This window comes from Somniosus microcephalus, chromosome 12 (genome assembly GCF_052327205.1).
Source record: "Somniosus microcephalus isolate GS21.2 chromosome 12, FLI_Smic_1.0, whole genome shotgun sequence".
In the NCBI taxonomy this organism is placed as follows: domain Eukaryota; kingdom Metazoa; phylum Chordata; class Chondrichthyes; order Squaliformes; family Somniosidae; genus Somniosus; species Somniosus microcephalus.
The window spans coordinates 168263599-168290938 of record NC_140998.1 but is presented as its reverse complement, the minus strand read 5'-3'; the positions used below and the strand labels follow the sequence as shown (position 1 = coordinate 168290938).

The following is a 27340-nucleotide window of genomic DNA, read 5'->3' as shown; positions in this document are numbered from 1 at the left end:
GGCCAGTCTGCAATGTGCAGGATGGGTGGACAGACTCCCATGGGTACTTTTGGGTCTTTGTACGGCGCCCAAAGACCTGCAATCGTCCTTGGCGGAACTCGTTTATGGCCAGCCGCTCAAGAGCGCATGGGGATTTCCTCCCCTCTCCCACAGAGCCATGGTCCGCCTCCCAGCAACTCAGCCACCAGGAAGCAGCCAGATGCTTTGCTCCTGTGCCTACATCAAATCATGGCCTACAGAGTTCCCACGTGCCAGCTGAGCTGAAGAACGGCTAGTACGTATTTATCCACCAGGACGCTCACTGGGATCTGCTCAAGCACCCTTACACTGGTCCTTTCCACGTCATTGAATCAGAGACAAATCCTTTTCGGTCAACATCGGAGGAAAGCCGGATCACATTTCGGTGGACCAGTTGAAGCCGGCTCACTTGGACCGGGACCGCCCAGTCATCATCGCTGAACTGCCGAAACGTGGCCAACTGCCCGTAGCCACCGCGCCAGATCAACCACAGCCACCCACCAGCTGGACCACCGTCCATCAGCTTCCTCTGCAGGGTTACCGAAGTCGCTCGGACAGACTTGTCAGGCCTCCTTGACGCCTCACTTTTGCTGTTAAAGACAATTCTGGGGGGGGCGCATGTGGCAGAGCCACCAAATGACTCAGATCGTTTGTATATAATTCCTTTAACATGTTAGCTACAACCCGAGTCTGTATCTTTATTATGCCAGCACGGTGGCATAGTGGTTAGCACTGTTGCCTCAGCGCCAGGGACCTGGGTTCGAATCCAGCCTCGGGTGACTGTCTGTGTGGAGTTTGCACATTCTCCACGTGTTTGCGTGGGTTTCCTCCGGGTGCTCCGGTTTCCTCCCACAGTCCAAAGATGTGCGGTTAGGTTGATTGGCTATGATAAATTGACCCTTAGTGTTAGGGGGATTAAATACGTGGGGATAGGGTGGGACATGTGTTGGTGATGGGGTTACAGGGATCGGGTGGGATATGTGTCAGTGCAGGCTCGATGGGCTGAAATGGCCTCTATCTGCACTGTGGGGTTTCTGTGATTTCTGTGAACTGTACAGAGCGTGGTTACTTTAACAGCATGGCTAAAACGTGATAACATCACGCCATTCATCACATGATCCCCGACTGGCAGGAAAACATGATGTCAGCCACAGGACCGCAGGGGCAGTCCTCGTGGAGCCTCCGAAGAGAGCAGACCTACATTCGATGTTATCCTGCAGTTTCTTGTTAAAACCTGTTTGTTTCATTAAAGTTCGTTTTGTTTGATCGCCTGATTAGAACTCAGTCTTCTAGTTAGGAACCCATGTTCTTACAGTAGAAAGAAAACAGGGAATTACAGACTGGTAAGCCTGACATCGGTAGTGGGGAAAATGCTAGAGTCCATTATAAAAAGATGTAATAGCAGAGCACTTGGAAAACAGTGACAGGATCGGACAAAGTCAACATGGATTTACAAAAGGTAAATCGTGCTTGACTAATCTACTGGAATTTTGAGGATGTAACTGGTAGAATAGATAAGGGAGAACCAGTGGATGTGGTGTCTTCGGACTTTCAGAAGGCTTTCGATAAGGTCCCGCATAAGAGATTAACGTGTAAAGTTAAAGCACATGGGATTGGGGGTAAGGTATTGACTTAGATAGAGAACTGGTCGGCAGACAGAAAGCAAAGAGTTGGAATAAACAGGTCTTTTTCCAAGTGGCAGGCAGTGACTAGTGGGGTACCGCAGGGATCGGTCCTCAGACCCCAGCTATTCACAATATATATTAATGATCTAGACAAGGGAACTAGATGTAATATCTCCAAATTTGCAGATGACAAAGCTGGGTGGGCGTGTGCTGTGAGGATGCCGAGAAGCTCCAGGATGGACAGGTTGGGTGATTGGGCAAAGGCATGGCAGATGCAATATATCATGGATAAATGTGAGGTTATCCACTTTGGTGTCAAAAACAGGAAGGCAGATTATCTGAATGGCAATAGATTGGGAGAAGGGGAAGTGCAACAAGACCTGGGTGTCCTTATGCACCAGTCGCTGAAGGTAAGCATGCAGGTGCAGCAGGTGGTTAAGAAGGCAAATGGTATGTTGGCCTTCATAGCAAGAGGGTTTGAGTACAGGAACTAGGATGTCTTGCTGCAGTTATACAGGGCCTTGGTGAGACCACATCTTGTATTGTGTGCAGTTTTGGTCACCTTCTGAGGAAGGATGTTCTTGCCATGGAAGAAGTTCAGCAAAGATTCACCAGGCTGATACCTGGGATGGCAGGAATGATGTATGAGGAGAGATTGGGTCAATTGGGCTTGTACTCGCTAGAGTTTAGATGAATGAGGGGATCTCATTGAAACTTATAAAATTCTAACAGGATGTTCCCGATGGCCGGGGAGTCCAGAACCAGGGGTCAGAGTCTAAGAATAAGGGGTAGGCCATTTTAGGACAGAAATGAGGAGGAATTTCTTCACCCAGAGTGGTGAACCTGTGGAATTCTCTACCACAGAAGGCAGTGGAGGCCAATTCATCAAATATATTCAAGGAGTTGGATATATTTCTTAAGGCTAAAGGGATCAAGGGGTATGGGGAGAAAGCAGGGGCCAGGTACTGAATTTGGATGATCAGCCATGATTGCATTGAATGGCAGAGCAGGCTCAAGGGGCCGAATGGCCTAATCCTGCTCCTATGTTTCTATGTGCCTAAATTGGTTATTTTGCTACCTGTAGTTAATGTATTCATGCACTAAAATCTGATAACACAGCAAGATAAGAAACTTGAAATCTCCATGTTTACTGAGCTAGTTAGGCAATATAATATTGGGTTATTTTAGGTTAGTATTTGACTGACTGGGCTACAAACACATTTGGATTTCTGGCAAACCTGAACTAGGGCAAGTTGCCCATCACAGGGAACACTACTGAGATGTAAATAAGTGATTTAAAAGGAACACCCACTTCACTCCAGTTATCACTACCACGTCAACACAAAACACATTCATTGTCACCAAGATTGTTGGCATATTGTTACCAATAACTTGCAACAAAAAATGGGTGCCATTTCAGCAGATTTTATTTTTTAATACATTTACTTCAACTCTAACTTGTACCACAAGTTAAAAATACTCTGCAGTCACAGCTCATGGGGGGGGGGGCTTTTTCTAACTCCAAATATCACAAGCCTACCATGACACTGAATGAAATCCCAGTAACACACCACCCATGTACATGGAGGAGCTTAAAACCACATTCTTCACACCCCAGCACCCTGGATATCGCTGAAACGTCAACATTAGTAACCTCGGCACACATTGCAGACACCAACACTCCCCCAGCCCAATCACCCACCACTTTGCCCCCAATATAAGAGGGGCCGCCTCCTTTCCCCCTCTCCACAATACAAGATGCATTCTCCCCTCCCTCTCCACAGAGAAAGGGCCAGCCTCCCCCTTGCCTGGATAGACTGGAGAAGCTGGGGTTGTTCTCCTTGGAGCAGAGGTTGATTGGGTGACCGCTTTGCAGAACACCTGTTCAGTCTGTAAGGGTGACCCTGAGCTCCCAGTCGCCTGTCACTTTAATTCTCCGCTTCACTCCCACTCTGATCTCTGTCCTCAGCCTATTATATTGTTCCAATGAAACTCAACGCAAGCTAGAGGAAGAGCACCTCACCTCTCGATTAGGCACTTTACAGCCTTCTGGACTCAGTTCAACAATTTCAAACTATAACCCCTGCCCCCATTTTTCATGTGTATGATTTTGCCATTCCCATTTGCACCATTTCATCTTTCCTGCCTCTTACATAAGCACAGTATGTTCCTTCAAATCCTTCCTCCCACCCTCACTGTCTCTGCACCCACTTAATATCTGTTCCATCTCCTGCTTTTTCCCCAGTTCTAATGTAGGGTCCTAGACCTGAAACATTAACTGTTTCTCTCTCGCCACAGATGCTGCCTGGCCTGCTGAGTGTTTCCAGTGTCTTCTGTTAGTTCAGATTTCCAGCATCCACAGTATTTTGCTATTGTATTAAAGTTGAGGAGATTTGATAGAGGTGTTAAAAATCATGTCTGGATAGAGGGAAACTGTTCCCATTGGCAGAAGGGTCAGGAGCTAGAAGACACAGATTTAACGGTGATTGGCAGAAGAACCAAAGAAAAAACTTTACACAGCAAGTGGTTGTGACCTGGAATGCACAGCCTGAAAGGCTGGTGGAGGCAGATTCAATCGTGGCTTTCAAAAGGGAACTGGATAAATACCTGAAGGGAAAAAAATCTGCAGGGCTACTGGGAATGGGTGGGACTAGCTGAAGTGCTCCTGCAGAGAGCCGGCAGGAGCTTGACAGGCTGAATGACCTTCCGTGCTGTAACATAGAAGATAGGAGCAGGAGCGGGCCATTCGGCCCCTCGAGCCTGCTCCGCCATTCAATGCGATCATGGCTGATCATCCAAATTCAGTACCCGGTCCCTGCTTTCTCCCCATATCCCTTTAGCCTTAAGAAATATATATCCAACTCTTTCTTGAATGTATTGGCCTCTACTGCCTTCTGTGGTAGAGAATTCCACAGGTTCACCACTCTCTGGGTGAAGAAATTCCTCCTCCTCTGTCCTAAATGGCTTACCCCTTATCCTTAGACTGTGACCCCTGGTTCTGGACTCCCCCACCATCAGGAACATCCTTCCTGCATCTAGTCTGTCCAGGCCTGTCAGAATTTTATAAGTTTCAATGAGATCCCCTCATTCTAAATTCCAGTGAGTACAAGCCCAATCAACCCAATCCCTCAAGTCATTCCTGCCATCCCAGGTATCAGTCTGGTGAATCTTCACTGAACTCCTTCCATGGCAAGAACATCCTTCCTCAGATAATGTGACCAAAACTGCACACAATAATCAAGGTGTGGTCTCATCAAGGCCCTGTACAGCTGCAGCAAGATATCCTTGTTCCTGTACTCAAACCCTCTCACTACGAAGGCCAAAATGCCATGTGCCTTCTTAACCACCTGCTGCACCTGCATGCTTACCTTCAGCGACTGGTGCTGAAGAACACCCAGGTCTCGTTGCACTTCCCCTTCTCCCAATCTATTGCCATTCAGATAATAATCTGCCTTCCTGTTTTTGGCACCAAAGTGGAGAACCTCGCATTTATCCACGTTATATTGCATCTGTTATGCTTTTGCCCAATCACCCAACCTGTCCAAATCATCCTGGAGTTTCTTGACATCCTCCTCAACACACACGCCCACCCAGCTTTGTGTCATCTGCAAATTTGGAGATATTACATCTAGTTCCCTTGTCTAGATCATCATTAATATATATTGTGAATAGCTGGGGCCCCAAGGACCAATCCCTGCAGTACCCCACTAGTCACTGCCTGCCACTTGGAAAAAGACCAGTTTATTCCAACTCTTTGCTTTCTGTCTGCCAACCAGTTCTTTATCCAAGTCAATACCTTGCCCCCCAATCCCATGTGCCTTAACTTTACACACTAATCTCTTTTGCGGGACCTTATCGAAAGCCTTTTGAAAGTCCAAATACACCACATCCACTGGTTCTCCCTGATCTATTCTACCAGTTACATCCTCAAAATTCCAGTAGATTAGTCAAGCACAATTTACCTTTTGTAAATCCATGTTGACTTTGTCCAATCCTGTCACTGTTTTCAAAGTGCTCTGCTATTACATCTTATAATAGACTCTAGCATTTTCCCCACTACCGATGTCAGGCTTACCAGTCTGTAATTCCCCACTTTCTCTCTACCACCTTTTTTGAATAGTGGGGTAACATTAGCTACCCTCCAATCCATGGGTACTGTTCCAGATTCCATCAAATGCTGGAAGATGATCAGCAAAGCATCAACTATTTCTCGTGCCACTTCCTTAAGTACCCTAGGATGTGGATCAGGCCCTGGGGATTTATCAGCCTTCAATCCCATCAATTTCCCCAACACCATTTCCCTACAAATACTGATTTCTTTCAGTTCCTCCCTTTCATCAGACCCTATGTTCCCCAGCATCTCTGGGAGATTATTTGTGTCCTCCTTTGTGAAGACAACCAATATATGTATTTAATTGGTCTGCCATTTCTTTGTTCCCCATTATAAAATCCCCTGATTCGACTGCAAGGGACCTACGCTTGACTTCAATCTTTTTCTCTTCACATATCTATAAAAGCTTTTCACAGATGCAGATAGAGGCCATTTCGGCCCATCAAGCCTGCACCGACATATCCCAGCCAATCCCCGTAACCCCTACACATATCCCACCCTATCCCCGTAACCCCACGTATTTAATCCCCCTAACACTAAGGGTCAATTTATCATAGCCAACCAACCTAACCCGCACATCTTTGGACTGTGGGAGGAAACCGGAGCACCTGGAGGAAACCCACGCAAACACGGGGAGAATGTGCAAACTCCACAGTCACCCGAGGCCGGATTCGAACCCGGTCCCTGGCGCTGTGAGGCCAACAGTGCTAACCACTATGCCACCGTGCTGACTTTTACAGTCAGTCAGTTTTTATGTTCCTTGCAAGCTTACTCTCATTCTATTTTCCTTCTTAATTAATCCCTTTGTTGAATCCTAAACTACTCCCAATCCTCAGGTTTACTGCTTTTTCTGGCCAATTTATAGGTCCTCTCCTTGGATCTTAATGCTATCCCTAATCTCCCTTGTTACCCACAGTTGAGTCACTTTTTTTTGCCAAACTGATCAACAACTTCTGTAGTTCATCCATTTGGTCTTTGAATGTTTGCCATTGCCTATCCAGTCAACCCTTTGAGTGCCATTCCCCAATCCTACCCAACTCACTCCTCAGACCATTGTAGTTTCCTTTATTTAAATTGAGGACCCTAGTTTCTGAGTCAACTACTTCATTCTCCATCTTAATGAAGAATTCGATCATATTATGATCGCTCCGACCCAAGGGGCCTCGTACAACAAGATTGCTAATTAATCCTCTCGTTACATAATACCCAGTCTAAGATGGCCTGATCTCTGGTTGGTTCCTTGACATATTGGTCCAGGAAACCATCCCATAAACACTCCAGGAATTCCTCCTCCACAGTATTGTTACTAATTTGGTTAGCCCAATCTATATGTAGATTAAAGTCACCCATGATGACTGCTGTGCCCTTATTGCACACTTCTCTATTTCCCTTTTAATGCCATCCCCAACCTCCACATTACTGTTTGGAGGTCTATATACCACTCCCACTAACATTATCTGCCCCCTGGTATTTCTCAGTTCTACCCATACAGATTCCACATCAGCACTAATATCCTTCCTTATAATTGTGTTAATCCTTTCTTTAACCAGCAATGCTACCCCACCTCCCTTTTTGCCTATCTTTCCTGAATATTGAATACCCCTGGATGTTGAGTTCCCAGCCTTGGCCACCCTGGAGCCACATTTCCATAATCCCAATCAAATTCGTTTTCCTCTTTGCACAGTTAATTCATCCACCTTATTACAAATGCTCCTCGCATTAAGACACAAAGCCTTCAGGCTTGTTTTTTTTAAACACTCAGACCTATTAGAATTATTATTTACTGTGGCCATGTTTGATTTAAACCATTGATTTCTCTGACTGCCACTTGTTTTTCTCCTTATCTTTTGCTTTTATCCTTGTTTCCCTTTCCTCTGTCCCCTTGCTCAGGTTCCCAACCCCCTGCCATTTTAGTTTAAACCCTCCCCCAGAGCACTAGCAAACACTCCCCCCACCCCCCCCAGACATCAGTCCCAACCCTGCCCAGGTGCAAACCGTCCAGTTTGAACTGGTCCCACCACCCCCAGAACCAGTTCCAATGTCCCAGGAATTTGAATCCCTCCCCCTTGCATCATTCCTCTAGCCACATATTCATCTGAAATATCCTTCTATTTCTACTGACTAGCACATGGCACTAGTAGCAATCCTGAGATTACTACCTTTGAGGTCCTATTTTTTTAATTTACCTCCTAACTCCCTATATTCCACTTTTAGGAGCTCATCCCACTTTTTACCTATATTGTTGGTACCTATATGCACTACAACAACTGGCTGTTCACCCTCCTCTTCCAAGATGTTCTACAGCCGCTCGGAGACATCCTTGACCCTTGCACCAGGGAGGCAACACCATCCTGGAGTCTCATTTGCAGCCGCAGAAACACCTATCTATTCCCCTTACAATAGAATCCCCTATTAAGCTAGCTCTACCCCTCTTTTTCCTCCCTAACCATTCTATTAATCTTTAATTTAAGGATAGGAATCTCTCCGCCCATCTGGCAGACAGGCCCAGGACAGCCAGCCATCTGTCCAAGGGCCTGGAGCAGGGAGCGCCCCGCCACCAGCCTTCTCTCCCAGATAAGAGAAAATGCTGGAAAAACTCAGCAGGCCAGGTAACATCCATGGAGAGAAATTAGAGTCAACATTTCAGGTCAAAACCCTTTCTCAAGACTAATAGAGGCACAGGGAATGAAATAGGTTGAGGGGCCAGGCTGGGAGAGAACAAAAAAGAGGAGAGACATTAAGAGGTAGTCAAGACCAGACGAGATGGTGATAGGATTAGTGGAGACAAAAGACAGCTCTAGATTCTCTCCCAGAAGCCAAGGAGCTCCCCGCCGCACACACCCGCCAGCCTTCTCCCCCAGAGGGCCCGGAAACTCCCCACCGCCACCAGCCATCTCTCCCAGAGGGCCCGGAGCAGGGAGCTCCCCGCCGCCTCTCCCAGAGGGCCCGGGAGCTCCCCACCGCCGCCGGCCATCTCTCCCAGAGGGCCCGGAGCGCCCCTTCTCCCCTGCCGGGCCCGCCGCTCCCCTTCTCCGCTGCCGGGCCCGCCGCTCTCGCCCACCCGCCTCACCTTCAGGTTGGCCTTCAGTCCGCACTGCTTGGCCAGCCGCTGCAGCTCGGCGTACTTCAAGCTCTCCAGCGCCATGTCCTGTCCTCCGGCCCGCCACTCGCAAACCGTCTCCGCGCCCTTTTTAAATTCTCCCTCCCAGCCCACCCATTGGCTGAGCGCAGGCGCGCCTGCGGCCGTCAAAACAATCGAGTTGCATAACAGCCGTTTCTTATTGGTTAACGATCTCCTTTATCCGCGCCCCCCTCACTCGGCCTCGCATCCAATGGAAGTGCAGCCACCCGCGCACGCCCCGTTGACTGACACTCGCTGGGTCCAATCAGTCGGAGAGGAGGGGGGGCCGCTTTAAGGCGGGACAACTGCTCCAAGCATCCAATCAGATCGCCAGCTTCCAGCTGCCATTTAAGATAGACATGGGAGTTGTCCACTCAGGACAAGTCCTTGCAGTCTGTGTTCCCAGGGACTGGGATCTGCGAGGACAACATACAGGCAGCTGCCTTTTGTCTCCACGGGCAGATTACCATCTCGTCTGGCTTCGAATACCTTTTATTGTCTCTTTTCTTCTTTTGTTCGATCGCAGTCTTGCCTTCGATCTATTTTCTTTTCTTTCCAGTTTTGAAGAAGGGTTTCGACCTGAAACGTCAACTCAAATTTCTCTCCACGGATGTTACCTGACCTGCTGAGTTTTTCCAGCATTTTCTGTTGTTACACGCACACCTTGTCAGCAATGAGTAATTTGATTCAGTCAGCTGCAGAGTAGAATCAAAATTCGGGTCGGGGGCTTCCCGCAGGTGTAAGCCCCCGACCTGCACTTACCTTGCGCGCCGGCCGTTGAGCTGTGGGCCCATGTGGAATTCCGATCCTGGGCCTGCTCCAACTACCGGCACGCAGTGCTTGCGTATCCCAGGGGCGCAGCTAGTTCGATGCGTCCCCTGGGATCACGTGGGCCATGGGGAGCCAATGGTAGCAGGGAATGCTTCATTCATAAGTTTGACAGGAAGAGCTGTCAAAATGTATAAATACTATAAGCCCCAAAACACCACTAAATCTTCAAATAAATTTTTTTTTAATCACATTTTTTAAAACTATAAATTACATGAAATAACTATTTTAAACAATAATTTACATTTTTGAAAAAAATAATTTTATTTTCTAACGGGGCTAAAAATAAACTTACCTTGCTTTAAAATATTTAAAAATAATAAAGCTGTGGAAAAAATGTTTTAATTTTAATTAATTCACCACTTACCTTGTAAAAAGCAGGCCTTACGCCTGCTTTTTATATGTGTAACTTCTGGAGACTTACCCTCCCGGGAAAACCTGCAAAAAAAAACTAAGTTCGATGCGCACGCGCAGCCTCTCCCGCGCACACGTTCGAACTCTGAACCCCTTCCTTCAGGGGAACGGAAGTGCCGGTTTCCCGCGCATGCGCAGTGCATGCACGAAACCGGCACTTCCATCGGGCCTACGGGTGAGTACCCCGTGTGTACTCACCCGTGGAGACCCGAATTTCTGTGCCAATATAGTCCAATTCACTTTTGAAAGTTATCATAGAATGGTTACAGCACAGAAGGAGGCCATTCAGCACACCAAGCCCTTGCCGGCTCTCAGCTAGTCCCACTCCCCTGCCCTTTCCCCATAGCCCTGCAAATTTTTCTACTTCAGATACTTATCCAACTCCCTTTTGAAAAATAAGATTGAATCTGACTCCACCACCCATTCAGGCAGTGCATTCCAGATCTTAACCACTCGCTAGGGAAAAAAGTTTTTTCTTACGTCGCCTTTGGTTCTTCTGCCAATCACCTTAAATCTGTGTCCACTGGTTCTCGACCCTTCCACCAACGGGAACAGTTTCTCTCTATCTACTCTGTCTAGACCCCCCATGATTTTGAACACCTCTATCAAATCTTCTCTCAATCTTCTCTGCTCCAAGGAAAACAACCCCAGCTTTTCCAGTCTATCAACGTAACTGAAGTCCCTCATTCCCGGAATCATTCTTGTAAATCTTTTCTGCACCCTCTCTAGGGCCTTCATATCCTTCCTAAAGTGTGGTGCCCAGAATTAGACACAGTACTCCAGTTGGGGCTGAACCAGTGTTTTATACAGGTTCATCATAATTTCCACACCTTTGTACACTATACCTCTATTTATGAAGCCCAGGGTCCCGTAAGCCTTTTTAACCGCTTTCTCAACCTGCCCTGCTGTGGTAAACCACTGTTTGTATTCCACTGTGTACATGTCTGTACATGCCTCGGCTGACTCCTCCCACGAGTCCAGGTATAAAGGTGACTGCTCCACAGTCCCTCTGTATTCTGGACTGGTCGACCACTCGAGGCACACCTTCATTCTCTTGTTAATAAAAGCCTGTTAGTTACTCGCTTAACCTCAGTTTTTTGAGTAATTGATAGCGCATCAATTTTATTAACAAGATTTTTTTATATTGGAGAAGATCCTCACACCAGCATGCCTGGACTTAAACCATCGGGAGGCGGACGCATCCGCCAAGTTTGCTCACTGGCTTAAGTGCTTCGAAAAATTCCTGATCGCCTCCGCTGCAACGGTCAAATCGGATGAGGACAAACTGGATGTCCTGATCTCCAAAGTGAACCACCGAGCGTACTCGGTCATCCAGGATGCGACCTCGTACACGGCTGCTCTCAAGCTCCTCAAGGACCAGTACACGCGCCCAGTGAACGAGGTGTATGCCAGGCACCTCCTGGGGAGTCGTAAACAACAACCTGGGGAATCGACTGAGGAATACCTTCAGGCACTGTCTGTGCTTGGCCGGGCCTGTGGTTGTAAGGATGTAAAGGCCGCCGTGTACACAGAGGAACTTATCCAGGACGCTTTTGTGGCGGGCCACAGGTCCAATTACACCCGACAGCGACTGTTGGAGCAGAGTGACCTCGACCTCAACAAGGCCTCTGAACTCGTACTATCATTGGACGCAGCCTCCCGGGGCATGGATGCCTACTCCTCTGCACCGTGGGCGCCACGGGGAACGACAGCCTGGGACACGGTAGGACCGTCTCATAGCGCCGTGCCACCCCAGCCACATCCCAGCAACGGCCCAACTACCGCAGCAGTGCCCCAAGGCCAGAAATGCTACTTCTGTGGCCAGGCCAAACACCCCAGAGCACGCTGCCCGGCGAAAAATGCGATCTGCTCGGGCTGCGGGAAGAAGGGACACTACGCCAGCGTCTGCAGGGCCAAAGCCACCCCAAACCCCAGCAGCGCCGCGTGTGGGCCGTGCGGGCCGCCATCTTGGGCCTCCCCAGCCATGTGCGAACCACCGGAACAGCAGCCATTTTGGACGCCTCCAGCCACATGGGGATCATGAACGCCACCATCTTGGACGCCAGCTGGGACGCAGCAGGCCCCCAACACCGCCTCATCTGATACCCGCAGCGACACACCGACCCCTACGCTGGCCTCCGTTACGCTGGACCAAGCGAGACCGCACCAACTGGCCCGGTCCACAATGGACATTAAGGTAAATGGTCATGAAACGATCTGCCTTTTTGACTCTGGGAGCATGGAGAGCTTCATCCACCCCGACACGGTGCGGTGTTGCTCTCTCCCAGTCCTGCCTGCGCACCAGCGGATTTCTATGGCCTCCGAGTCACAGTCGGCGGACATTGGCGGCTACTGCGTGGTGACACTCTTAGTAGACGGGACTGTGTACGATAATTTTAAACTTCTGGTCCTGCCCCACCTCTGCGCTGCCGTTCTACTGGGGTTAGATTTTCAGTGCCACCTTAAAAGTGTTACGATGGCGTACGGTGGACCCCTCCCTCCACTCACAGTCCGCAGCCAGCAGCTTCCAAATTGCCCGCCGCGCACCAGGTGCAACCTCTCCACACTCAGAGTCACCCCCCCCCCCCACTGTTTGCTAACCTCACCCCCGACTGTAAGCCCATCGCCACAAAGAGCAGGTGACACAGTGCCGGGGACAGGGTTTTCATTAAAACCGAAGTGGAGCGGCTCCTGAAGGAGGGGATTATTGAGGGCAGCACCAGCCCCTGGCGAGCCCAGGTTGTGGTCGTTAAGACCGGCGAGAAGCAGCGCCTGGTCATCGACTACAGCCAGACAATAAATCGCTACACCCTGCTGGACGCTTACCCACTCCCCCGCATAGCTGATATGGTCAACCAGATCGCGCAGTACCGCGTCTTCTCGACCATTGACCTGAAATCAGCGTACCACCAGCTCCCCATCCGCCCTGAGGACCGCCAGTATACTGCCTTTGAGGCAAACGGCCGCCTCTATCACTTCCTTAGGGTTCCCTTTGGCGTCACCAACGGGGTCTCCGTCTTCCAAAGGGAGATGGACCGGATGGTCGATCAAAATGCGTTGCAGGCCACTTTCCCATATCTGGACAATGTGACCATCTGCGGCCATGACTTGCAGGACTATGACGCAAACCTCGAAAAATTCCTCTGCACCGCCCAACTCCTGAACCTGACGTATAACAAGGAGAAGTGCATATTCCGCACAACCCGCCTCGCCATCCTTGGCTGTGTTGTGGAACACGGAGTCATCGGTCCCGACCCCGACCGGATGCGTCCCCTTATGGAACTCCCACTGCCCCACTGCCTCAAGGCCCTGAAGAGGTGCCTAGGATTTTTCTCCTATTACGCCCAGTGGGTCCCCTACTATGCGGACAAGGCCCGTCCGCTGATCAAGTCCACCACTTTTCCCTTGACGGCAGAGGCCCGCTTAGCCTTCCACCGTATCAAGGAAGACATTGCCAAAGCCACCATGCACGCAGTGGACGAATCCATCCCCTTCCAGGTGGAAAGCGACGCGTCCGACTTTGCCCTGGCCGCTACCCTTAATCAGGCGGGGAGACCCGTGGCCTTCTTTTCACGAACCCTCCAGGGCCCGGAGACCAGACACTCCGCTGTTCAGAAGGAGGCCCAGGCTATTGTGGAGGCTGTGCGTCATTGGAGGCACTACCTGGCCGGAAAACGATTTACCCTGCTCACTGACCAGCGTTCAGTTGCTTTTATGTTTAACAACAAGCAGAGGGGCAAAATCAAAAACGACAAGATCTTGAGGTGGAGAATCGAACTTTCCACCTACAATTACGAGATCTTGTACCGGCCCGGGAAGCTCAATGAACCCCCGGATGCTCTATCACGTGGCACCTGCGCCAGCGCGCAGATCGATAGACTGCGGGCCCTCCACAATGACCTCTGCCACCCGGGGGTCACCAGGTTCTTCCACTTCATCAAGGCCCGCAACCTGCCTTACTCCATTGAGGAGGTCAGGACCATGACCAGGAACTGCCAAGTCTGCGCTGAGTGCAAACCGCACTTTTATAGACCAGACAGGGCTCACCTGATAAAAGCCACTCGCCCCTTCGAGCGCCTGAGCGTTGATTTTAAAGGGCCTCTCCCCTCCTCCGACCGCAATGTGTACTTCCTCAACATTATTGATGAGTACTCCCGTTTCCCGTTCGCCATCCCCTGCCCGGACATGACCAGTGCCACGGTCATTAAATGTCTGAACGACCTCTTCACCCTGTTCGGTTTCCCCAGCTATATCCATAGCGACCGGGGCTCATCGTTTATGAGCGACGAACTCCGCCAGTACCTGCTCGCTAGGGGTATTGCCACAAGCAGGACCACTAGTTACAACCCCCGGGGGAACGGACAGGTGGAAAGAGAGAATGCGACAGTTTGGAAGGCCGCCCTGCTAGCCTTAAAGTCTAGGGGCCTTCCGACCTCCCGCTGGCAGGATGTGCTCCCCGATGCGCTCCACTCTATTCGGTCACTGTTCTGCACTGCCACTAACACCACCCCTCATGAGAAAATGTTTGTCTTCCCAAGGAAGTCCACATCGGGGACATCGCTACCGCCATGGCTGACGTCCCCAGGGCCGGTCCTACTGAGAAGACACGTGAGGACCCATAAAACGGACCCCCTGGTCGAGAGGGTCGACCTCCTCCACGCCAACCCCCAGTATGCTTACATTGCGTACCCGGACGGGCGGGAGGACACAGTCTCCATACGAGACCTCGCACCCTCGGGGGCCCCAGTAACCCACTACCCACTACCACCCCCCCCCCACCACGATCTGATATCCAACCCCAGCAGACGGCACGCCTGGGCCCCGCGACCCGCTCGACACCCACGAGGACTACACACCAGTGCCCCAGCCTACGCGGGACTCGACGCCGGAAGCTTCGCTACCCCTGCCGTCGCCACGTCGATCACAGCGGCAGACAAGACCTCCGGAGAGATTCCAATACACAAACTTTTAATACACTTCACCCCGCCGGACTCATTTTTAAACAAGGGGTGAATGTGGTAAACCACTGTTTGTATTCCACTGTGTACATGTCTGTACATGCCTCGGCTGACTCCTCCCACGAGTCCAGGTATAAAGGTGACTGCTCCACAGTCCCTCTGTATTCTGGACTGGTCGACCACTCGAGGCACACCTTCATTCTCTTGTTAATAAAAGCCTGTTAGTTACTCGCTTAACCTCAGTCTTTTGAGTAATTGATAGCGCATCACCTGCCACCTTCAATTTGTGCACACATATCCCCAGGTCTCTCTGTTCATGCATCTTCTTTAGAACTGTACCATTTAGTTTATATGTCCTCTCCCCATTCTTTCTACCAAAATGTATCACTTCGCACTTTTCTGCGTTAAATTTCATCTGCCACATGCCCACCCATTTCACCAGCCTGTCTATGTCTTCCTGAAGTCTATCACTATCCTCCTCACTGTTCACTATACTTCCAAGTTTTGTGCCATCTGCAAATTTTGAAATTGTGCCCTGTACACCCACGTCCAAGTCAATATATATCAAGAAAAGCAGTGGTCCTAGAACCAACCCCTGTCCACCTTCCTCCAGTCCAAAAAATGAAACGTTCACCACTACTCTCTGTTTCCTGTCACCTAGCCAATTTCGTATCCAGGTTGCCATTGTCCCCTTTATTCCATGGACTTCAACTTTGCTGGCAAGCCTATTATGTGGCACTTTATCAAACACCTTTTTAAAGTCTATATACACCACATCAACCCTCTCTGTTACCTCATTGTTTTTTGTGGGCATTTATTGCCCATTCCTAATTGCCCTTGAGAAGGTGGTGGTGAGCCACCTTCTTGAACCACAGAGGGCAGTTAAGAGTCAACCACATTGCTGTGGGCCTGGAGTCAAATATAGGCCAGACCAGGTAAGGACAGCAGATTTCCTTCCCTAAAGAACATTAGTGAACCAGATGGGTTTTTACAACAATCCAGTAGTTTCATGGTCATCATTACTGATACTAGTTTTTAATTCCAGATTTATTTAATTACTATTCCTCAGCTGCCTGTGGTGGGATTATGAACTCATGTCTTGCAGATCATTAATCCAGATCTCTTGGATTACTAGGCCAGTAATATAACCACTATGCTACCGTGCCAGGAAACAGAGAGTAGTGGTGAACGGTTGTTTTTCAGAATGGAGGAAGGTATACAGTGGTGTTCCCCAGGGGTCAGTACAAGGACCACTGCTTTTCTTGATATATATTAATGACTTAGACTTGGGTGTACAGGGCACAATTTCAAAATTTGCAAATGACACAAATCTTGGAAGTATAGTGAACAGTGAGGAGGATAGTGATAGACTTCAAGAAGACAAAGACAGGCTGGTGGAATGGGCGGACACGTGGCAGATGAAATTTAACACAGAAAAGTGCAAAGTGATACAATTTGGTAGGAAGAACGAGGAGAGGTAGTATAAACTAAAGGGTACAATCCTAAAGGGGGTGCATGAACAGAGACACCTGGGGGTATATGTGCACAAATCGTTGAAGGTGGCAGGGCAGGTTGAGAAAGCGGTTAAAAAAGCACGTGACCCTGGGCTTTGTAAGACGTGCGGAAACCACCCCTCACCCCGTTCAACAGTTCAAATGCTTTCCGAAGTGTAATTATAACACCTTAACTGGGTGTACCATTGTCTTTTTTCCATAGACTCAGATGTCAGGAGCCTCCAACCTCCTGTTTCAATAAGGCTATTGGTTCAGTGCCAACAACTTATCTTATCTCAATAGCCTGTATGCTGTTCACAGCTTTTTCATTGTTAGGTTTGTAGAAGTTGGGTGGTCAGCAATTTAGTGGGAATAGGGTCGAGGGAGCAGGAAGTGGGTCTCATGGACAAGATGAGCGTGGAGAGGTCAAGAAGGGAGATCAGAGAGAAACTGGAGAAAAATGTGAGTTCAGGGCTAGGGCAGGGGCGAACCTTAGAGGAAGTTTGGTCCAGTGGGCTAGAGGAAGGAAGTGGCAGAGGCAGCTGATTGGATGGTCTCAATCTTAGAGACAAAGAAGTCCATGAGCTCCTTGCACTTGTTGTTGGAGATGAGTGTGGAGGAGACAGCGGGGGTGGGGGTTTAAGAAGGCAGTTAGCAGTGGAGAATAGAAACCGGGGGTTATCTTTGCATTCCAGAATGATTTTGAAATAGTGAGCAGTTTTGTCAGACGAGAGCATGAAGGGATAATTACTAGCCCTAGCCCCTTTAGGGCTACCCCGGATCAGGCGTATTCCCCAGACATTCACTTTCAACTAAAGTTAGAGGTAGCCAAATCCTATAAGACGCTTAATTGGGTCTAAAGGTCCAGACTATCTCTCCCTAAAGGAAAGGAACGACCTGAAGATGTTACCGTCCTCCAGATAGCACTTTTAATAAGTTTAGCTAGACTGTAACGTTCCGGATATTATGAGGGTCCGGAAAACTCCCCCAGAATTCTGCAACTCCTCACCAAGGAGCGTACAGAGATTGAGTTCACGAGTTTGATACAGAAGTACTATGTGAGACAATTCTAAAAATATATAGATTTATTAAAGAACCGACGTAATTTACAGTTGGTGATTCAATCGCAACATTAACAGTTCCAAATACAAAAGCTTTCACAATCTTATTCTCAGAGATCCTTATTCTTAAACCTTAACTTCGTTACATTTTTACACTTCTTAGTCTTATTCCAAGATATCCACCAAAATCAAATACAATACCGTTGATCCCCGAGACTCAAAGAGTTGTAGACTTACAGTGCTTGCCTCTGAAGCTGAGAATCACTTTGCCCCTTTACAGTGAATCTGTCTTCCCATTTGAAAGTTCAATTTTTATACCCTTTCTCAGTGGTATTTCCTTTGAAGTTTTCTGCTGATGTAAGCTAATTATCTCTAGTAATTTTTCTGCTGGTCCCTGCTATTCTTACAGTTAGTTCAGCTGGTAGCAATAAGAATTATGTCTCTACCCTTAGGTGTTCAAAGCTTATCATAAAAAACTGTGTGGAGCAGGTGCATCTATTTGATGTCATTCTTACCAAAGTCTTCTATTTGTGTCTTTTTACGACGTGTAAATTAAAAACACCTCAACCGGGTGCACCATTGTCTTCTTAGTTACCTCAACTGGTTGCAACACAGACTCGTGTCTCCTAGGTGTTCCAAGTTCAACACAAAAACAATGTGACAGCTGGTGCCTCCCCCACTTGATGCCATTCCCATGAAGGCATATGTTTCTTAATTTTTATGTGTTTCTTTCCGAAGTGTAATTATAACACCTTAACTGGGTGTACCATTGTCTTTTTTTCAAAGACTCAGACGTCAGGAGCCTCCAACCTCCTGTTTCAATAAGGCTATTGATTCAGTGTCAACAACTTATCTTATCTCAATAGCCTGTATGCTGTTCACAGCTTTTTCATTGTTAGGTTTTTAGATTTTCAAGTCCAGTTTGTCATGTTTTAATAAAGTCAGAATTCTTTTATAGAATGGTGTATTTTTCTGAATAGGTATATTGCTTATTCCTTCACAAGCAGGACCCGATATTGCCTTGCGTGGTCCAGACAGATCTGGTGGTAAAAGTTGTCCACCATATCAGTTCAAGTCTGCGTCCCTTGGGCTTGAGGGAGCAAAGATGAAGGCCATACCAGGGGGATCGGCCAGGGTGAGAGAGGGCATGATGGGCCGAATGGCCTCCTTCTGTGCCGTAACGTTCTTTGATTCTATGAATCTATGAAGTAGCTGTGAGGACTGGCCATTCTGACGAGCCCGGCCCCACTCTATAGAGGGCTGCATGGCACCAATTTGTGGCAGTGGTTGTGAACCTCAGAAGGATCTGTAAAAACACCCAGGAAACTTCTGTTTGCTGGGGGAGTGAGGCCTCCACATTGAGCAGCCTCCCACCTTGCTTTGACTCTGAAAAACCACCACACCAAGCCACCCAGCAATTGACTAATGGCCTCTTCTAATATGTAACTCCACGAACGGCATTGTCAGATCATGCGGGGAGCAGTATCTGTTTCTCTGAGGCTGAATTTGATAAATCCACAGCATTGACTACTTTGCATTATTTGTGCTGCAAGGTTGGTTTAGTGAGGCGAACATCATTCATTGGTTCTCCCCACCCCCACCAGCTCTCGTTCTCCCACCGGCTCCTGTTCCTCCCCCCGACTCCCTGGCTCCTGCTCCCCACCGCCCCCCCCCCCCCGGCTCCTGCTCCACCCCCCGGTTCCTACTCCCCACCCCGGCTGCACGTAGGGAATGCCAGTGTGGAGAGCACAGCGCAGAGGGACCAGGGTGGAAGACCCAGAGGAGCGGGACCCAGGCGGAGGGCCCAGCACGGAGGGCCAGCGGGGAGATTCCCAGGGTGGAAGACCCAGAGGGGAGGGACCCAGGCGTAGGGCCCAGGCCGGAGGGCCAGCGGGGGGTGGTCCCCATGTGGAGGGACCCAGGCGGAGGGCCCAGGGCAGAGGGCCAGTGGGGAGGTCGCCAGGTGGAGGGCCCAGGGCGGAGGGCTCGCGGGGAGGACCCCAGGCGGAGGGCCCAGACGGAGGGCTTGCAGGGAGGACCCCAGGTGGAGGGCCCAGGGCGGAGGACCCCAGGCGGAGGGCCGAGCGAGGAAGGCCCAGCCTGGTGCAAATGCTCGATTGGTGACGTACTGTATGCAGTTTGTGGTGCTCTTGCAGTGAAGTTATGGCAGTGGAGCGGGACACCACAGGACAGCCAGAGGGCACACCTGAGGTACACGATCGGACTCTTTTAATCTGTGAATCTGGTCCCTCTGACGTACAGAGGAGCCTGATCACCATTTTAGGGCAGTACTGGGCGTAACATGCCCCCCACTCTCGACCTTCCTCCTTCCAGCCCAGAGGCCGGCTGAGCTGCCCCAGGGCCTCCATAGCCTGCCTGCCCTGCACTGACGAGGCCCGAAACCCACCCGCAGGCAAATCCCAGGACAGTTTGGGAAGTGTGTCTAATAATGAAGTAGCATGGTGATCCAGCATGGGATTGCATGGGGTGAGGGGCAGGATCTGTCTCTAATGTCAGGGTTATGTGTGTGAGTGTGAGCGAATGTGTGTGTGTGTGTGAGTGTGAGTGAGTGTGAGTGAGTGTGTGTGTGTGGGTGTGTGTGTTTGTGAGAGAGTGTCTGTAAGGGTGTGTGTGAGAGGGTGTGTGTGTGTGTGAATGTGTGAGGATGTGTCTGTGAGTGTGTGAGAGGGGATGTCTCTCTGTGTGTGAGTGTGAGCGTGAGGGTGCATACGAGTGTGAGGGTGAGTGTGTGTGTATGTGTGAGTCTGTGAGTGTGAGTGTGTGTGAGTGTGAGAGTGTGTGAGTGTGAGAGTGTGTGTGTGTGTGAGTGTGTGAGTGTGAGGGTGAGTGTGTGTGAGTGTGAGTGTGAGAGTGTGAGTGTGTGTGAGTGTGAGGGAGTGTGTGTGAGTGTGTGTGAGTGTGTATGTGTGAGTGTGTGTGAGTGTGAGGGTGAGTGTGTGTGAGGATGAGTGTGTGAGTGTGAGGGTGAGTGTGAGAGTATGTGTGTGTGAGTGTGTGAGGGTGAGTGACTGTGTATGTGTGAGTGTGTGTGTGTGTGAGTGTGAGGGTGAGGGTGTGAGTGTGTGTGTGTGTGAGGGTGAGTGTGTGTGAGGGTGAGTGTGAGGACGAGTATGTGAGGGTGAGTGTGTGTGAGTGTGTGTGTGTGAGGGTGTGAGGGTGAGTGTGTGAGAGTGTGTGTGAGGGTGAATGTGTGAGGGTGAGTGTGTGTGAGTGTGTGTGAGGGTGTGTGAGAGGGTGAGTGTGTGAGTGTGTGAGTGTGAGGGTGAGTGTGTGAGAGTGTGTGTGAGGGTGAGTGTGTGAGGGTGAGTGTGTGTGAGTGTGTGTGTGTGTGTGAGGGTGAGTGTGTGAGGGTGAGTGTGTGAGAGTGTGTGAGTGTGTGTGAGTGTGTGAGTGTGTGTGAGGGTGTGTGTGAGGGTGAGTGTGTGAGTGTGTGTGAGTGTGAGTGAGTGTGTGAGGGTGAGTGTGTGAGGGTGTGTGTGTGAGTGTGTGAGTGTGTGTGAGTGTGTGAGGGTGAGTGTGTGAGGGTGAATGTGTGAGAGTGAGTGTGAGAGTGGTTGTGTGAGGGTGAGTGTGTGTGAGTGTGTGAGGGTGTGTGTGAGAGTGTGTGTGAGGGTGAGTGTGTGTGAGTGTGTGAGGGTGAGTGTGTGAGTGTGTGTGAGGGTGAGAGTGTGAGTGTGTGAGAGTGTATGTGAGTGTGTGTAAGTGTGAAGGTGAGGGTGTGTGTGAGTGTGAGGGTGAGTGTGTGAGTGTCAGGGTGAGTGTGTGTGAGTGTGAGGGTGAGTGTGTGTGTGTGAGAGTGAGTGTGTGTGAGTGTGTGTGTGTGAGTGTCAGGGTGAGTGTGTGTGAGTGTGAGGGTGAGTGTGTGTGTGTGAGAGTGAGTGTGTGAGACTGTGTGTGAGTGTGAGGGTGAGTGTGTGTGAGTGTGAGGGTGAGTGTGTGTGTGTGAGAGTGAGTGTGTGAGGGTGTGTGTGAGTCTGTCAGTATGTGTACACACTCCCAGTCACACAGCAGCGGAATCTGCACCGTTTGAAGATCAACCAATAGTTGCAACAACAGGATATCTATTTATTTACAATTTATAAATTTACAAATTTACAATTTATGGTGACAAATTGCTCAGTTTGATGCTAAGAGGAGATGGAGGAGGGTCGGTGCCTGTGTTTAGGTTTCATTCTGATGGCGACAGCAGCAGTTCCTGAGGCAGCGGTTCCACCAGGTGAGCCTCCGCGTGGGTCTTGCTGTGTTGTGTGAGTCCAGAATGGTGATAATACGCAGAACTGAAAGTTTCACCTGCTCATAAGGAATTGATTGCAGTTGAAGCCTCAGCACGCCAATTATGTCTGAGACCTGGTCCCCAAGTTCACTGCCTCGTCTTTTAATGGTGGTTTGTACGAGAACAGCGGCTGCAGTGGAACAGCTGGGGGTGTTGGTCGGACAGTCCTTTGAAGACCATGAAGAGTAAGTTGCCCAGCTGGTCATGGGACAAACATTTGGAAATGACCTCTGTGATTAGAGAACATGATTGAAGGAGGACTGAAGTGTCAGGGTTAACGAGCTGTTCTCTGACTCTTTTCAGTGCCTCTAACTGCTCCGTTTGCTGAGCCAGATTGGGGCCTTCACACGACAAATGAATGGCCAGGATTATATACAAAGTATCCAGGGCCGTCTGTCGAACAGGAAGCGATGGGTCTACACAACGTGGCATCAGTCGTCCGATCAGAGTCCCCGTGTTATTTCCTGGCACTACATTATAAACATTGAGCTTCCTCCAGTAAAGTTTTAGCAGCTCTAAGGTCATTTCCATGGCGCTCTCTCGTTCATAGTCTTTTGCTGAACTGATCCTGTTGAGTATGTACCTTTAAGAGAATAACTGGTCTCAGACTGCAGTACCGGCAGTGACCACCCCTGTATAAAAGGCGCTAGAGAGCCTCTGTTGTTTAGTTTCGTTTATGCCTTTCACCAGTAAAGTTCTATTTGTTTTCTCTCCTGCTAGTCTGTGTCTCAATCATTCATGGACTTAACACTGGCGACGAGTTAGAAACAAACTTACCTGCAACTCAGCAGCAGCTCCGACGACGTTGTTGAAGGTCGGAGCCAGAAGAAAGAAGAAAAAAAAAAAATAGGCCATTGAAACTCGAGAAACGGGCGTCGACCATCAATCATCGAGTTCAAAACTTGCAGGAGAGACTGTCCAGAGCCAGGCTGGGTTCCTCGGTCCGTGGTTTCCCAGCTAATCGGGCTGGTGGCAAGTAGTGCTCTGATCCTTCCTGGGCTGCGGCGGGCTGAAGCTCGATCGGGTGGCCTTTCAACGGGGCCGGGCAGCGAGTCGGGAAGCAAGGAGAGAGAGAGAGGGTGGAGCACACAGGGCGCGGCCGGTGTTTCAAAGCTGGGCAGCGTTCAGACCTCAGAAGAGGGAGGGAAGTGTCCCAGAGGGTCCGCTCCACGACGAGAAGATAATAAAAGAAAACGAATTAATATTTAACGCGCAGGAAACCGTGGAAAGCAGCGCTAACAACAGCGGGGAAGAAGACAAAGCGCGGGAGGCGCCATTTTGGTAAATCGGGGAAGAAGGCAAAGCGCGGGAGACGCCATTTTAGATTTGCAAGATGCCGAAGACTGGCTGTATCACTGCTTTTGATAATACATTAGAGGACTGGACCACGTATGTGGAAAGAGTCGAGGTATATTTCGAGGCAAATGAAATAGCGGAGGGGAAAAAGGCATCAATATTGCTAAACGTAATGGGCGCTAGAACGTACGGCCTATTGCGGGATCTGATTACTCCAGCCAAACCAAAGGCGAAGCGTTTTAATGAAATTGTTGCTGTTCTACAGGAGCACTTAAACCCTGCACCACTGTTGATAGCAGAAAGATTTAAATTCCACAGGAGAACTCAGCACAAAGATGAGAGCAATGCTGAGTATCTTACGGAACTACGCAAGCTATCAAAGCACTGCCAGTTCGGAGCAGGACTGGCAGATACCCTACGGGACAAATTTGTCTGTGGACTCCTGAGTGAAGGAACACAGAAGAAGTTACTCACGGAAAAAGAGCTGACGCTAGATAAGGCTTTCAGCGTGGCAGTATCATATGAAGCAGCAGCCAGGGGAGCTGCAGAAATTCAACAAAAATCACAGGAATACGGCACCCATGAAATTACACGGGGATTTGCAAAATGTTATCGCTGCGGCAGAACTAACCATGACCAGAAGGACTGCTGGTCCCTTCATGGACTCGATGTTTTTAATTGCGGTGGATGCACATTCAAAGTGGCCAGAGGTAATAAAAATGTCCTCAACCACCACGGAAAAAACTCTCGCAGTTTTACGAACCATATTCGCCAGGAATGGGCTGCCTGAACAGATTTGCTCTGACAATGGACCACAGTTTGTGTCTGAAGAGTTCCAGAGGTTCTTAAAGAACAATGGTGTTAAGCATTACACATCTGCCCCATATCATCCAGCCACTAATGGATTGGCCGAGAGGTTTGTCCAAACATTCAAGAAGGCTATCAAGGCAATGTGTAATGAAGATATACCCCTACAACACAAGGTGGACAACTTCTTGTTTGCCTACCGGAATGCGACACATGCGGTTACCAACCAAACTCCAGCCATGATGTTCTTCAATCGAAGACTACGATGCCGCTTGGATTTGGTTAAGCCAAACGTCCAAAGAGATGTGGAGAACAGGCAGTTTCAGAATATGAATGAAAGGCCGACCAGGAGTTTTAAGATAGGGCAACCAGTTTTGGCCCGGGACTACCGCACTGAGAAATGGCAGCCAGGAACGATTTGTACACGACAAGGACCTCTCATGTATACCGTGGACATTGGGGAGAGCATTGTAAGACGCCATGCTGACCAGATTCTAGAGTCACTGGAAAACGTCAACTCCACACCACGATCTGATACACCTGGTAATGAAATCGACGTTCCAATTGTAGCTACTGCAGAACCGGTAATATTGGAAGCAGATGAACCAAACAACGACATTGATTCCGACTCAACATTGCCAGAAGAACCTGATACTCCAAAGAGGCGTTATCCAGACAGAATTAGGAAGCCTCCTCAAAGACTGAACTTATAATTGCTTAAACTTAACCAATGTATCTAGCAACAGTAATTGTGATTGTAATTCGTTATCATTAGTTGTTAAATGAATGTTATGTACTGTTTATCTAAAAGGGGAGGAATTGTTGTGTATGTACCTTTAAGAGAATAACTGGTCTCAGACTGCAGTACCGGCAGTGACCACCCCTGTATAAAAGGCGCTAGAGAGCCTCTGTTGTTTAGTTTCGTTTATGCCTTTCACCAGTAAAGTTCTGTTTGTTTTCTCTCCTGCTAGTCCGTGTCTCAATCATTCACGGACTTAACAGATCCAGGCCTCTGCATGATTGAAAATGGCCTCCAGTCCTTGAGGGGACAGGTCCTGAAGTAATATTTGCTTCAGCAGATTTTGCAGCGACTCTGTGGTTTGGGTATACAATGTGGCCGTCTCCTTTGTATTATCATTTGTGTCCTCGTCATTGTTCAGGTCTGGAGGTACCAAGCCAAAAGTACTGGTCAGGCAGCTTTGAATCAATTGGCAGGTGTCAGCTTGGTTTGATTCACTGTGTAGTTTCACGAGATGTGTGTGGGTGTCCATGGCTAACTGTCCAACAGGACTCTGCAGCAGCTCGGGTGGCTCGGCTCAATAAGATCCTGCGTGTATGTGAGCAGCACCCTGTTTCTAATAAAGTTGGTGGGAAGTCTCCAGCGATTTATATATAGGGATCTGGCTATCTGTGTCACGGTCTGTATTAGGCTGAGCTTGAGTGTGAGATCCCTGGATTCAGCCTTTATCCCCTGCCCACTTGTAATTAAATGACGAACAGCTGGCAGAATGTGGCTCTCGATTGTGAACAGCAGTTCGTCAGGTGCGCAGACTGCCATGTTCCCATAGCACAGACCCAGTGTGCCTTGACTTTATCCGATTCCTCATCAGCCTTGACCCTGAATCTGTGGGAGTTAGCAAACTCCTCCAGGCTACTGAGCGTATCATCAAAATGTGCCATGGCACAGAAACCAATGGCGAGGGCCGCTCCCTCTTGCTCCGCACTCTCACTGTGCTGCACACTCAGTAACATTTGGTGAAGCTCCTCCCTTACGTTCTTAGTGCGGGTCTGGCGGAGCACTGACGCAAGAAATTTATATAGAAAGCCCTTCTCTTGTGGGGAATGATGGTTGGCATTGAGTTGTTTTGCCATTTCATCAGCGAGCTGACATGTCCACTCCTCGTCATCAATCGTATTTAAAGCTAGGCACAAGACCGCCAATAATTTAATCTCCCATTCCGATTGGGACAGAGACTCCTCGGAATTTTCCAGTAAATGGTCAACTAATGGTGCCAGCTCGTCTTCCCACCACCTCACTGATTGTGAGTGGACATTGAGACTCGGGACTTTCAGTAGACTCAGTGCCGCAGCTCCTCGGCCTCCTCCCTGGTATGGGCAACAAGACACAGCGAGGAGCCGGGTCAGCAGTGCCTGGGCTTTAGGGAGATTGGCATCTTTGTTGTAAGTGTGGGAAAAGCTTTCACTACCGGCTCGCAGTTTCTTTTTCCCAATATGTGCGGAACAACTGCAGATTATTGTTAAAGCCTTGGTGTACTGGGTCAAGGTGACAAACTCCAGTAAGGATGGCCAAAGGACATCCTGTATCCTCAGTGCAGTTGTGATCAAACACATCACTCTTTCACATACTGTAACTAATTCTTCATCAGTTACTGGGTCTGGCTGATGATTGGGTGGTACCAGGGAGCTGCCGGCGCGCAGTGTTTGCATATCCCAGGGGCGCAGTTAGTTCGATGTGTCCCCTGGGATCACGTGGGCCATGGGGAGCCAATCGGAGCAGGGAATGCTTCATTCATAAGTTTGACAGGAAGAGCTGTCAAAACTTAGAAATACTACAGGCCCCAAAACATCACAAAATCTTCAAATAAATTTTTTAAAAACATCACATTTTTAAAATAAACTATAAATTACATGAAATAACTATTTTAAATAATAATTTAAATTTTTGAATTTTTTTTTAAATTTTCTAACGGGGCTAAAAATGAACAAAAATAAAAGTATTTAAAAATAATAAACCTGTGGAAAAAATGTTTTAATTTTAATTAATTCACCACTTACCTTGTAAAAAGCAGACCTTACGCCTGCTTTTTAAATGTGTAACTTCTGGAGACTTACCCTCCCGGGCAAACCTGCAAAAGAAACGTAAGTTCGATGCGCACGCACTGCCTCTCCGGCACACGCGTTCGAACTCTGAACCCCTTCTTTCAGGGGAACGGCAGTGCCGGTTTCCCGCGCATGCGCAGTGCATGCAGGAAACCGGCACTTCCATTGGGCCTACGGGTGAGTACCCCGTGCGTACTCACCCGTGGAGACCCGAAGTTCTGGGCATTGACTCGCAGCGCCCCAAGAGGGAGGCGGGGTGCTTCCAGTAGCACCCCACTTCCCTCTTGGGGCGTAATCACTCAATTTCCGGCACGGGGGCGCTACTGTTAGCGCCCCAGTGAAGTTAGCGTCCCAAATGGGGCGCTACTCAATTTCTAGCCCTATGTATGCAAATTGGCTGCCGCATTTCCCACATTACAACAGTGACTACACTTAAAAATAAAAAAAGACTTCATTGGCTGTAAGGCGCTACA

General features: G+C 49.1%; 1 protein-coding gene across 1 annotated transcript in view; it reads right to left on the bottom strand.

Moving 5' to 3' along the window:
- The window catches only part of nusap1 (nucleolar and spindle associated protein 1), a 44325-nt gene extending 35386 nt beyond the window's left edge, over positions 1-8939 (bottom strand). Inside the window, exon 1 of the mRNA XM_086003810.1 lies at positions 8825-8939. Within this exon, the coding sequence (XP_085859936.1) occupies positions 8825-8899 (75 nt within the window). The 5' untranslated portion in view covers positions 8900-8939. The remainder of the gene's footprint in view (positions 1-8824) is intronic.
- Positions 8940-27340: the final 18401 nt, after the last annotated feature.